General features: G+C 37.6%; 1 protein-coding gene across 9 annotated transcripts in view; it reads left to right on the top strand.

Moving 5' to 3' along the window:
• Window positions 1-13,300, top strand: part of LOC107088586 (teneurin-3) — a 471,923-nt gene that overhangs the window by 90,745 nt on the left and 367,878 nt on the right. For 8 of the 9 annotated variants that reach the window (XM_015380867.1, XM_015380866.1, XM_015380861.1 and 5 more), the window contains exon 2: window positions 3,436-3,558. In XM_015380867.1, the coding sequence (XP_015236353.1) occupies window positions 3,456-3,558 (103 nt within the window). In that variant the 5' untranslated portion in view covers window positions 3,436-3,455. Of the gene's footprint in view, window positions 1-3,435; window positions 3,559-13,300 lie in introns of those variants that run through there. The other variant, XM_015380858.1, reaches the window with a different exon arrangement.

Here is a 13,300-nt window from a genome sequence, read left to right as displayed (position 1 = left end):
TTTTATAGAATAACAGCAATATAAAAGTGAACTTTTAAGTTCATACTCATATACTTCCAAACTTGCATTCTCACCTATAAATTATCCAGTATAACGTTTATCTTTGAGTTGACAACAAGGAACAAATGCAAATCCTAAATGTATTCACGTTTATAATTGACATTTATGTTATTGATATGTTTTTATTGACAGTTATCTTTTATGGAACAGCCCGGTAAAGTTCAGACAAAAAAAATCTGAATCCTTCATAAGGGTTAAAATTTTAAAAATCAGCTCATCATAGATTAAAAAATAGCTATTTAATAAGGAAGTAAGGGCAAATATACAGATCTCTAAAGTTGTAGGGAAATCAAACTAAAATCTGCTTCAAAAGTATCGTTTAAAAAATTGATAAGATATTCAAATTAAAGATTACTGAGATTATCATGCATTATTAACCAGAGATCCTAATACCTTATGCACATACAGGTCCAGAAGGTAGAGGGTTTAAGGATCAGTGTCTCAGATTAGGATGAGTGTTTTGCAAAGCTGTCTGACTGCTACTGAAACACCGCTAACATCAGCTTTATATAAGCTCCCTATACTTCTATAAAGCAAACATCCGGATATATTTAAAGTCCAACCACAATGACAAACATATCACCTTCATGGTTTGATCTCAGAATCTGTGAAAAAGAAACTTTTTCTGTTTCAAAATCAAACGTGCTGTTTTATCAGTAGTCCTATCATCTGTACATTAATATCCGTTACTTTACCGTCTAAACTTCATGTGAAGGTCTTGTTATTGTATCCAGGGAAAAGGGTCGCAGTCATAAAGCGAGATCTATTTAGTGTAGAACAGCATCTGATGTAACGGCTTCCCATGGTGCAGTTCTCCCTTTGACTTTGCTTGTTGCTGAAATGAATGATGACTCAGGGACAAAGACCTGGTTCTCCTGTAAGGAATTTAGCTGTATGAATACTCTGCAATAAATTATAGTGTTACTTATTAAAAGTGGAAGGAAAAGATACAAAAATTATCTATTCTTATTTGAGGTCATTTTATTATCCTTTTTTATTAAAATTTTCAGTAAAATCATCTTTGAGGACTACTGAAGTCCTGTTCAGACATGGCAGCTGTAAAAGCAACTTTATTAGAAACCTGTTTAAAGCCCCCCCACCCCATGGATCCTCTGTCTTTACACCCGATCTGATTACCAGCTACGTTCTGGAATGTTTGCACACCAGAACATCATTCTATGGTGGATTTGACACTCTTTTCTCTGCCATTGGTTCAAATGCCTCCTCTCTTCTTCTGTGAATAAAAAACAGCTGTTATGGCTCCTCTGGCTTAAGGCGGTTCCATCTTTACAATCAGACCTTTCTGTGCCGATACCTCATCCAGCCTCCTGTGGATACAGGCATAGTTCCTCAGAGACACATTAGAACTTGCCGGGTTATGGTTCGGTGCCAAAGACCCCAACTTCTCTTCCTCTTGGTAAATAAAATAACATTTCTACATGTCTGTGCAAATTCTCAGTTATCCGGGTCATGGCGACAACACAACAGCCTTAAATGTAGACAACCAGACCTGCTGTTGGTTTTTCTGAAGATGTTTCAACAGATGGTTTGAAAGAGGGGGGAGTGAAGGCATCTTTGCTAAAAGAAAGAGGCTTTCACTGAACAGAGCGGGAGGATGGTGGTTTTAGTTTCCAAGGATCTACAGTTTGGTCCTGGAACTTATTCCAAAGAAGTAACACAAGCAAACTCCTCTTGATTCAAATGGCCAAATACAAAAAAAACAACAGACTCCAACAACCCAGAGAAAAGATGGGTGGGTCTTTTATTTGCATCTGATCTGGAAGGTTCTTAGTAGTATGGACCTAAAAAACATCAGCAGTCCTTTTTAACATGCTGCTCTATTGTGAGCTAAAGGAATTGGCAAAGACCCTTAACTCTTGCCTCCAATTTTTTTTTGTCTTTATTTTTACTTAAAATCTAACAAAAAATAAACAACGTGTGGCACAGTAGGGAAGCTAGTATTTTTATGAATGTCTGAAATTTCATGATTAAGGAGGCTGACTGTAAGGAGATGACATGGTCTGCTCATGCACTCTTTAGCCCCACTTGCTCTACCCTTTTGAAACCGTGCCGACAGTGTTCGGAACACGGTATCCGAGATAACCGATGATCTATGGCTGTCTTATCTGAGAAATGAGCCATAACTGAACCGCGCCGAGCCCTACTGATGAACTAGTACCAGTTTAACACGGTTCGGTTGTGTCTGGTGCGGTCCGGTTCAGTTATGTTCCATATTTACTCAACAGTTATCTCGGTTACCGTGCTCGGACCGATCTCGGTTTCAAAGGGGAAGTGTAAATGGGGCTATATCAGCCAGCTGTGTTACTTTCAAATACAACAGGAGTGGATAAAATCCTCTGAAGCTAAAAATCTTTTCTACATCATTGCTTCTGCATTTTACATATTAATGTTTGGCTGCACTCCAGTACTGTAGGTAACAGAGACGCATTAAGCTAAAGTCAGTCCCTGGTTCGGCTCCTCATCTCCTGCTCATTTTGCTCAGACACTAAGAAAAGACCACGAGTTGCTGCAGCATCGATAATCATCCAGGAGACGAGCATGAGCTCATTGATTCAACTTAACCCTTTGATGCCCATTGTTACAAACATGCAGCAAAACACTTAGTATTACGCACATAGCCAAGATGGCCCGTGCATTCCCCCAATGGCAATTATTACATATTTGGTGTGGACCTTTGGCAAGCTCTTGTTTCCATTACAACTGGTTCCTAACGGTGTATGTTATCAATGATAGTTATAAATGTGTTCTTAAATTTGGACAATACATACATTTGTATTTATTTATTTCAATAAATCTAACTAAAATGTTCAATTTGGCAGCTACTACTGGTACCACTACAAAGATATTTTTTTATATATTGGTATACATGTATATAAATTCAGGCATCAAGGGGTTAAAGAGATATATGGACCTTATACAGAGCTTTGTGTTGAAAAATGACACACAAAACGACAATGTGATAAACATTATGAAGATTTTTTAATAAAAACTAAGCCGCTATAAACACCTGTTTTGGGTTGTTATGGTGACGTGATTCTTTATTCCATCTTAGTGGTATGTATTCCTATTATTAAGAAACAGCACATCAATTTGACATAATCCTAAAAAAAGGAAATTTAGGGATAGAAAGTTTTAGTTTTTTTAAAAATATTAAAGCAAATAGTGGTCATGTCCTGCTATTAATCCCTATGATACTCATATGGTGGCAACTCTCTGTTATAGAGAGGTTAGGTTACAATACATTTTTTTTAGTCAAATAAATGGATCATGTTGCAAATTACATATATACCATTATGGAGCTTCTACAACTTCACTCTAAAAATGTCTTTTTTGTTCTGTTTTCTCTCTCTGCAGTTGTATAACAGCATGCCTATATGTTTGCCAGCGGACCGAGCAGAATCATTATGGAAGTGAAAGAACGTCGTCCATACTGCTCACTAACCAAGAGCCGGAAAGACAAGGAGGGCCAATACACAGGTAAGAAAACTACCTACATGCATACATACATTTATACATACATATATGCATACATGCATACATACATACATACATACATACATACATACATACATACATACATACATACATGCATGCATACATCGCTACAACTGGAAACAAATTCTTAAATATTTTTAATTAAAAAACAAAAAAAATATTCTTCTCTTTTTTGGCAATAAGTCAAACCACTTGTTTCCTTTGGAGGTAATTTTTGATTACAAATTATGCTCCATTTTCCAAAAAACTTGAATTATATAAAGAAAAAGTAATCTACTTTACCTGTTCTTATTTTTAATGGTGTTAATAGATATTTTTAGTATTTCTTCGAGTTGCCTTTTAAACATTATGACTTGGGTCAAATATTTAGACAACCACAAGCTTCCCACTATAGTTTTTTAGGATTTGGGCTCAATTCTCCTGACTGAAGCAGGGGAACTGAGTCAGCTTTATTGGTTGCTTCAGTCACACACCCTGTCAGTTTTCCATGTCTGTTAGAAAAAGCTCAGGGTGCATGATGGACACCAGAGCATTTAGTGTTCCTAAGCTACTCCATAGCTGATGGCCACTCTTAGCCATTTTCCTCTTTGGGAGCCCATTTAGGCAGAACTGTTAACATTGTGGTTAATCTAAAAGTTGTTTTAATATTTCATTATACTGTTCTTTCATATTCATTTACCTAAATGATATATATTTTGTGAGTTGCAAACTAATAACATAGTTCTTTCTCCACCACGCTTTATTGCTGGGATGGTGGTGATTGGCCGGCAGACATTCAGAGATCTGTACTACTAGTTTTTGTACTCAGCTCTTTTTCAAATTAGATTAAACTCTGTGTTGTTGGTGCTTTACAAGTAAGTCACTAGGACTCTTTTCTAATAGGACGTTTTTTGCTTACTCTTAAACACCCTTACCTTTTCATATCCACTTCATGAAATGGAGAACTTTTCACAACCATTAGAAGTAATTAGCATTCACAGGAGGACTGTATTACAAATAAAGCCTGGTTTAATCCAACCTGGATGTTTGCAATCTCTGCCAAATATATTTTAGATATATAACTGGATTTATTTCCTTAATGTTTAAAACTTTAAATTATATTTAACATTTTTGATACCTGAGAGACATAAAGAATAGATGGAGATAGAGAGAAGTCCTCCTCTTTAAAAAATGGATTTAAATCAGTAAAACAAAGAATGGAGAAAACATGGAATGCTATTCCATGTTCAGTGCAGACTTCAGGCAAAGAAAAGGAAAGTCAATTCCTACAATGGATAGAATCAAGGAAGATGATCTGATGCCAGGAGCTCTGTGTGAAATCAGAACTTAACTAGCAATAACAAATCACTAGATCTCATTTAAAGAGAACAAATAGGAAGAACAAATGGTGAAGGTTCAGGCTCATCAGAGACAGCAACAGTCATCAGCTCTTATTGCAATGTCACACCAAACCATTCAATTTGTTTTATGTCTATGGCACCAATTCACATCATATCATCTCAAGGCCATTTGCAGAGACAATTCAACCAGATCATACAGTCAGATTCATTCAGTTTTTTATCTAAAAAAAAAAACAAGCTGATTGCATCGACTCATTGACTCTTCAGCAATCCCTCACACTAAGCATGCTTGTAGCAACAGTGGAGAGGAAAAACTCCCTTTGAACAGGAAGAAACCTCCAGCAGAACCAGGCTCAGTGTGAGCGGCCATCTGCGCTTTACGCTACATTCATTCACCCATTCACGCACACACTCACGGTGGCAAGCTACATTGTAGCCACAGCTGCCCTGGGGCTCACTGACAGAAGCGGGGCTGCCGTACACTGGCGCCACCGGGCCCTCTGACCACCATCAGTAGACAATGCAGGTGAAGTGTCTTGCCCAAGGACACAACGACACTGAAAGTCAGAGTCGAGGTTGAACCGTCAATCCTTTGATTTCAGGGCAAACTCCTACATCCAACGCCACTGTCGCCCCAGAAAAAGAAGCAGAGATACAAAAGGCAACTGTAAAACACAGCCAGGCAGACGAGCTCCGAGCCAGCTCCCATGTCAGAGGATGAAGAGAGCACATCCAGTCAGTCACAGTCAGAGAAACAGGACTACACTGAAAAACAGGCCAAGCTCCAACATCTAGAAATAAATGTGTTGATGGCAGCAGCACAGCTGATATTTCTCTCCAGGATGGAGTCACAGCCAAACAGGAACAGACCAGATGAAGCTACTATGAGAAAAAGCAGAGAGAGCAGAACGTTAGAGATTGAACTAACAGATTCTGCAGAGTGGGAGAATAGAGATAGAATGAAGCAGAATGATGAAAAAGGGCTCCCTATGTCCTCCAGCAGTCTAAGCCTATAGCAGCATAACTATAGAGATAGCTCATGATATAGTTGGAAAATGGACTCTGTAACACGTCCAACAACTCTGAATCTCAGATTAAAGTACTTATATTTTATTTTAGCATTTCTTGCATGTTAAATTGGTCAGTAGCCTCAAAGAAAAATCCAACTGAATCTCCCAAGAGTTAAAAACAGAGAGAGTCAGACTGCAGCCTGAGAGCCAGCGCCAATTTAACAAGACCTGTCATTCTAGAACATTAGCATAACTATCACACCATTTATAACAGAAACTTTTCTTTAAGCTTGTGTTTTTACAATAGAAACATTTTACAGGCTGGATAATATATGTTAAGGTTTGCCTTATCAGCTATAACTGGAGTCATTCTAATTAACAGAAATGAAGGCTTAAAACATCTAACATCTGTGTGGAATTAATCTATATAATGAGTTTCTCTTAGCGGACTGAGTTACTGAAGTAAATTAACTTTCTATAATATTCTAATTTGTTTAATGTGGCTGTTTTAATTTCTTCTGAGAGATCCTGTTGTGCAGCTCATTGACTGTGTATATGTGTTTATAGATATGTTTTAGTGTCAGAAGTTTGGAAATCAGCTATTCAGGAAAGAAAAAAACATCCATTTTAGAAATCTGGGGTAATACAGAAGCTGAAATCACTTGTTCTTCTAGGGGACTGTTTCCTTTGCTGTGCATTTTCACAGCAGGAGCCAAAGTCTGCAGATGAAGGACGTTTACACAGGAAATGGCTCTGGTTAGCAGGAGGGACCTTTTGGATAAAATAAGACAGCAGCCCTGGTGTTTCCTTGGTCAGCAGTGGTTTTGTCTCCATGCCATGGATGGCTTTTTCTGCTGATTTTTAAAAATATTTTTAGTATTAAAATGATGAAGATCAGCCATAAATGATGCAATGAGCTCTGCAGAATGCAGATTGGCCGATACAGACTTTAAAGCTGAATACCGATTGTTTTGACATGAGTATGACTGATCCCAGTGATCCCTGATATTTGCTACTGACACTTTAGACCAATTTTAGAAACTCATATTTCTTTTTCTTCCTCCAATTGCATAGTGTCACAATGATAACCCATGTTGCACTAGCCTCCATCTAAACAAAAAGAAACATTTACTTACACATCAAAACTGAAAATTAACAACGGAGAGACAATATGTGCAATTCACATGATAAACCTGATAGAAATCAGGCCTGGATGGGAAAATGAATGGAAGAATGTCCTCAATCACAGTTAAGTCAATGTTTAAAATGGGGATTAGTTATATTTTCAAAGATAATCAGGTTGATTTATCCACCTTTTTAGTTACAAAACAAAACCATCACTCAAACACTACATTTGATGTCTTCTCAGGTTAACTTTGTCATAAAAATTTTTTTGCTGTCCTGAATTGGTAAAGTGAAGTAGCTGCAACAGAAAAACATCTTTAAAGCCGGGCTTACACTGTACAATTTTTTTTGCCCTTTTCGGGCCGATTCTCCAGTCGTGATTTTTAGGGCTTTCAGCACTAAATTGCCAAGGCAACGTGTTTCACTCTAGAGAGCTTCATATTCCTCTTCTACTTGTTTGGCTTCCAGAGCCACTGAAAAAAATAACGCAACCATTTTTGGCATTTACTAAATCATATTTAGTTACTTTGACACAATTTTCATGTTAGCTGGGTAGGACATAAAATAATTGTGTTAAAATAACTAAATATGATTAAGTAAATGCCAAAAGCGGATGCATATTTTTTCATTGTAGCGCCATCTCCCTAATGCTACAGTGTGAGCAGGTAGATCGCATCACAGCGTCGGGTCGCACACTGTGAGAACATACATCGTAAGCTTTGAACTTTTAAATCCTGCTGTTTTGTCGTACAGTGTGAGCTGTAGCTGCGTGCAACTATTGAAAAAATCATACAGTGTAGGCCCGGCTTAAGGAGGCAGAGGATTTTCACCGTGATGCACATTCATGCTAACTGCCATGAGCCATATCCCGTTAACTTCCTGCAGACAGCTGAAACGACAGAGGTGTTGTTCTCCATTAGGAACATTTTTAAGTCCTCCGTATGCAGCATGCTATGTCAAAGCTTAGTAAGGTTAAATGTTCATTATTAAACTCCTTATATTGTGCTAGAGGGCCTTACACATTATGAGAGTGAAAGTCCCCAGAGCTGTGGAGGAGCCGCCTGAGGCTTTGTCCAGATCAACCTCCATGTTCAGGGTTCATCCCAGTGAGATGTAGAATATTTGGTTCTCAGGCTACGTGGAACCTCGGCTCTAAGCTAGTTCTTATTACATGATGAATCAGAAGATCAACCAGCTCTTTTGCCCATAACTGCCTCATCAATAAGCTCATTATCAACAGTCCGTAAAGCTTTTATTGGTGATGGATATGTCTGACAATTATAGCACCCAGAATTTATCAAAACTACCTATTATTTAAAAAAATGCAGAAATATGCTACATCCAACATAGCTGCCACAGATGAGATGGAATAACAGCTAGTTGGGCTTTTTACTTGTATAGTTAGGCCTTATGCAGGAGAAAAAATTGGGGAAATATCAGAGAGAAACTAAGGCTGATAAACATGAACAAAACAATAGTCACGTCATTTCAGAGCCCAACTTCTGCCCACATAAAGGGCCTCATTTAAAACAAGAGGCACTAAATTGCAACTGAATTTATTTTTCAGTACATGCAATAAGTGGGCATGTTGCAAGTGATCTACAAAGGTTAATGCGATTTGGTTCCACCCATTGAAATGAGAACAAGAGAGTTCTACAAGACTGGCTGTAAAAGAAAGATGAGGTTCAAAGCCATGAAGATGGAGGTAATACTGATAATTAGAAAAAAATAATACTACCGGATAATATTTATAGTGCATCTCACAGCCAATTCAAAATGAAAAGTGAAAGATTTAACTTTAGTTTAGTTATGTTTTTGATTTGAGCTGTCCTGTGTAGATGTTTTTTCCCCGTTAATATTATTGTATTATTGTATGTTTACATTGTTGTTCCAATACCTCCTTTGTGGCAACATTGATATATTTTTGCACTAAACTTTCAGAAGTTTTAAAACAAACAGCAATAAAGGCTTCTAAAGACGCAAAAACTGAGACTGCAGATGAGTTTCCAATTTGAATATTCGCTCCTAGCACCATACTGGCTCTGATTCTATGTGGCCTCTTCCCCTTACCACAGGCAGCAGTTTTCACATGGACCATCAATTAATATCTAATCTCAAAAAAAAAAAAAAAAAAAAAAAAAAAATCTGTTTGATTTCTTATGATTCATTTAATCCCAGTAGCTTTTAGATCAGGTGACTGAAACAACTCAATGTAAAACTATTATACAACACTGACCAGATCCTACAGACTTGTTTTCTATAAATTTACCATTTTTTTTAGAACTTTTATAATTTCCATTTTCTATTATAAGAAGTGTATTATTTTATTGTGTAGGAGGAGCAAATCAGCAGCTTTGCAGGGTAGACCTGTTGACTTGAGTTACATCATATCCCCAGCGAAGCCAATAGCAAAAACTCAGACGTAGTTCCCCCTTTTCAACCTGAGGAGGGCACCAAACACATGGCTTTAGACACAAAAGCAGGATTTCATTGTGCAGCAAGTTGTCAAAAATAACACCTGATGCATGGAGACGGCAAAATAACACATCCATGTAAGACGTTTATTAGCAAAAACGTGTTGATTTAAAAGTGAGGGGTCCTTTAGCAAATTACTGATTACATAATATAAGTTCTGCTAGAGCAAATGCAATGATCAGCTCCGTGAGGTCAGTCTGTTGAATTCTCACTCGTCTGTTTACTTTAGTCTCACTACTGTGAGAGTATCTCTGACGAACCAGAGGATCCAGATATGAACATGCATGGTGTTATTTTACCTTCCAAGTAAATAAGTATGAAAGAGTTTTTATATGTTCTGCATAAAAGCTGTGATGACAAGATCACACTGATTCTTTTTATTTCTATATGCGTCACAAAAGCATTCCTGCTTGGAGAAATAATTATGTTGGCAAAACAATTACACTTTGCAGTGGTGTAGTTTAGAGTGTGTTACTATAACGGCAGGATGAGAAAAAGGAAGGTGCTTATCAGATGGATAATGGTAAGCAGCATTTGAATTTCTAGACTGTAGTCTACCTTTTCACTGAAGATCATTAAACTTTATGAAACAGGAGCTCTAATGGTCACATCAAATAACTGGAGAAACACATCAACTCAGAGCAAACACAGCCTGCAGAGGCATCTCAAGAGTAAAACTGAAATATTACTTAACAAAAACATAATTATAAAAAAAAAGCATTGAAAATAAAAGAACTGAAACAGAAATAACAAAAAAGGTAAATCTTACAAAGTTTATAGATTTTTTGGATGGATTTTTTTTTTTTTTCTAGCAACTTTTCGGACCTTAACCGAAACTTTGGTGAAAACACATAATAGATTACAGACCCCGCCCTCTCATTCAAAGAACTACAAAACAACAAAGGCAGACGTGATCAGCTGGGAAGGGCCAGCACCACACTTCAGCAGCAGTTTGGCGAATACACCTCAGCTAATTTGGTTGCCTAGCAACCGTGATAACACAAGACAAAGCCCTATGAACTCTGAACATTGTTCATTGAAGAAAAACACATAGAAAATACAAATTAAATTAATACAAATTAAAATGACATCATTGTTACAACTGATCCTATGGAAAAATAAGTGCAATAAATACGATATGCAAAGGCTAAGGCAAAACCTGCATAAAGTATCTAATCCATCCATCCATTTTCGAAAACGCTTAATCCCAAGTGAGGTCGCGAGGGTTGCTGGTTCCTATCTCCAGCACTCAATGGGCGAGAGGCGGGGTCCACCCTGGACAGGTCGCCAGTCCTTCGCAGGGCAAGTATCGAATCCTTCAATTGCAAATAATGAAACTTCCTTATCAATATTTGAAAAGTAATTTGTTACTCTGCTACTGAAAAGATACCTCTGTAAGCAAAGTTGTTATTACTCCAAACACTGGTTAATAATATCATGGATGTAGATGTAGTCGCTAAGATTAGAAAGCAGCTGGGAGGAAGGATCTGCAGCAGCGCTCCTTTGTGCCCTGAGGCTGCAGCGGTCTTTTCCTGAAGGAGCTCTCCCATACTGTTAGAGCTTCATGAATGTGGTGGGAGACGTTGTCCAACAGTGATGTTATTGCTCTTACAGCCCACTTGAGCCTGATAGGCAAGTCAAAAAAGGAAGCCAACTGTTCAGCTTTTTCTCCTGACAGATTTTCAGATTTTTATTTTTAACAAATTATTGTTTATGGTAACAGATGTAGGCTGTCTTCCACATGATTAATTCACCCTTTTCAGATGTGATCAAACATTAAATGGCCATTATTAGCGGATATCAGTCCCATAGAATGCCTTCAGATTGTGCCTCCTTTAACTTCTAGCAGGTTTCTAATGGCTGATAATAGGCAGCTTATGGGTGATAACAGCCATTTCGGCCGCTTCTAGAACCGTAAATCCTATTTACAATTTACATAGTTTACTTTTAATCTACTTTATGTACTATTTGCTGTAAATAAAAAATCTTTATTTATAAATTACATGTAAAGATTTCATTTGTTCTTTAAAAACACCTGATTTCATAAATAAATAAATTAATTCCACAGGCAGAAAATAAATTACCTTAAGTTAGGGTTGGGATTCATTTGGTGATAACAACCTACTGACCCTACTGGTCGGTAGGAGCTAATCTGAAGCTATTCGTTGGGACTGAGAACTTCAGGTAACGGCCATTTAATGGGATGATGACATCCAAAGCAGCTCGATTAAGTTGCCTATTGATATTTGAATTTCTGCAAATTTCTTTTGTTTGTTGCGAGGGGGTGAATGTGGCTCTAGCGTAAAGCATCATTGGGGCTACATAATCGTTAAAAAGGTTTGGTCCTTTTGCTGTGTTCAGCTTTGTTTGGGAACAAGCAAACCTCAGACAATAACACAAATTAAGATGTAGCTCAATTAAGCAGATAAGCATTTCTGAAGCTCTATATAAGACATTAGAAACACAGACAAAAACAATACATATGAAGAAAAGTGGTATCTGCAGCCTAACAATTATCTCATACAGAGTGTAATTGGTGTGCTTTAATGACTCAAAAATCAATAGCAATCCTGAACCCCAGGACTCTTAGTGTGGCAGCCTCCCTGCGCCTTCCCCTTAATGAACGGAGAGATTGGCTACTCAAGGTGTGCCTTTCTGAATGCACATGTTGTTTTCAGTGCTTGAGAAAATGGTAATATTTTCCCTGAAGCATATTGCTTTTCAGAAAATAGTCCTGAGCCCTATTAGTGCCTGAAAACTTTATGGTTATTTATTTAGCAGCAGAGCAGAATGAACTCCTGCTTATAGGATCATCAGAGTCTAATAACTCCAGTCAGTAGATATGATTGAATATTGCGTATTAGTTACTCATTTACTTATGTATCAAAAATGAGTGGATGACTTTTCATCTACTGGAAACCTTGGGTAAGGAGGTGTGTGGCTTTATTTCTGCTGCTGTAAAGCTTTTTGAAGGCAGGCCATTTCTCTCAGTACCAGTGATGTTTACATCCAGGTTGACATTGTCTATGGTGATTAATTGCACTCAGTATAGGGTGAGCCGTGATGCTGACATAAGGCGTCCGTTTCAGTCCACCCTCTTTCAGCCATCATTGCCAAAGCTCTCTGATAAAACTGCAGTTTTCCCAAAGAGCAGAGCTTTATGACAGCTTTGAATCCTAATCGCTGCTTTGTATCCAAGGTTGCCTGTTGGAACGTTGAGTTCCACACTGTAGTTCTGCACTTAAACATCCTGCATGAATACAGGCTGAAAATCATAAGATGTCTGCATATGAACAGTGGGGAAAGGACAGGTGGAACCGAAGGAAGTTTGTACTGGAGATATATGGATATGTTCAGAAAAATCAAAAATTTTAAATAAGTCTGTGTATTTTTAAAGCCCAAACCACAGGTCATTTTATTTTTTTCTAAAATGGTGTGCACAAGCACAAAACAGGTTTATTTAGAGGCAACCAGACTTTATACCAAAAACCAATCAAATATATACTAGGTATATTTACATGAACGCCAACAACAAAAACAACTGTGATAACTCAGAACAAAGACATCAGTATTCAACACAAGACAGACAATGGGATAACTCAAAAAGGGTTTGTTTAAAAAATGGATCTGCGGTATTGCAGAGGCAGCGGCTTAGGCAGGAACATCTAAGGGACAAAAACACAGGCAGTGGTGTCAAAAGTACACTTGTTATTTAAGTAGAAGTATAGATACTGAAGATTAAAAACACTCTGGTGAAAGTTGAAGTATCAACTT

Source organism: Cyprinodon variegatus, unplaced genomic scaffold (assembly GCF_000732505.1).
Source record: "Cyprinodon variegatus isolate N-32 unplaced genomic scaffold, C_variegatus-1.0 Scaffold223, whole genome shotgun sequence".
In the NCBI taxonomy this organism is placed as follows: Eukaryota; Metazoa; Chordata; class Actinopteri; order Cyprinodontiformes; family Cyprinodontidae; genus Cyprinodon; species Cyprinodon variegatus.
Note: the sequence above shows the minus strand (reverse complement) of the source record. Positions and strands in the feature narration are given on the sequence as shown.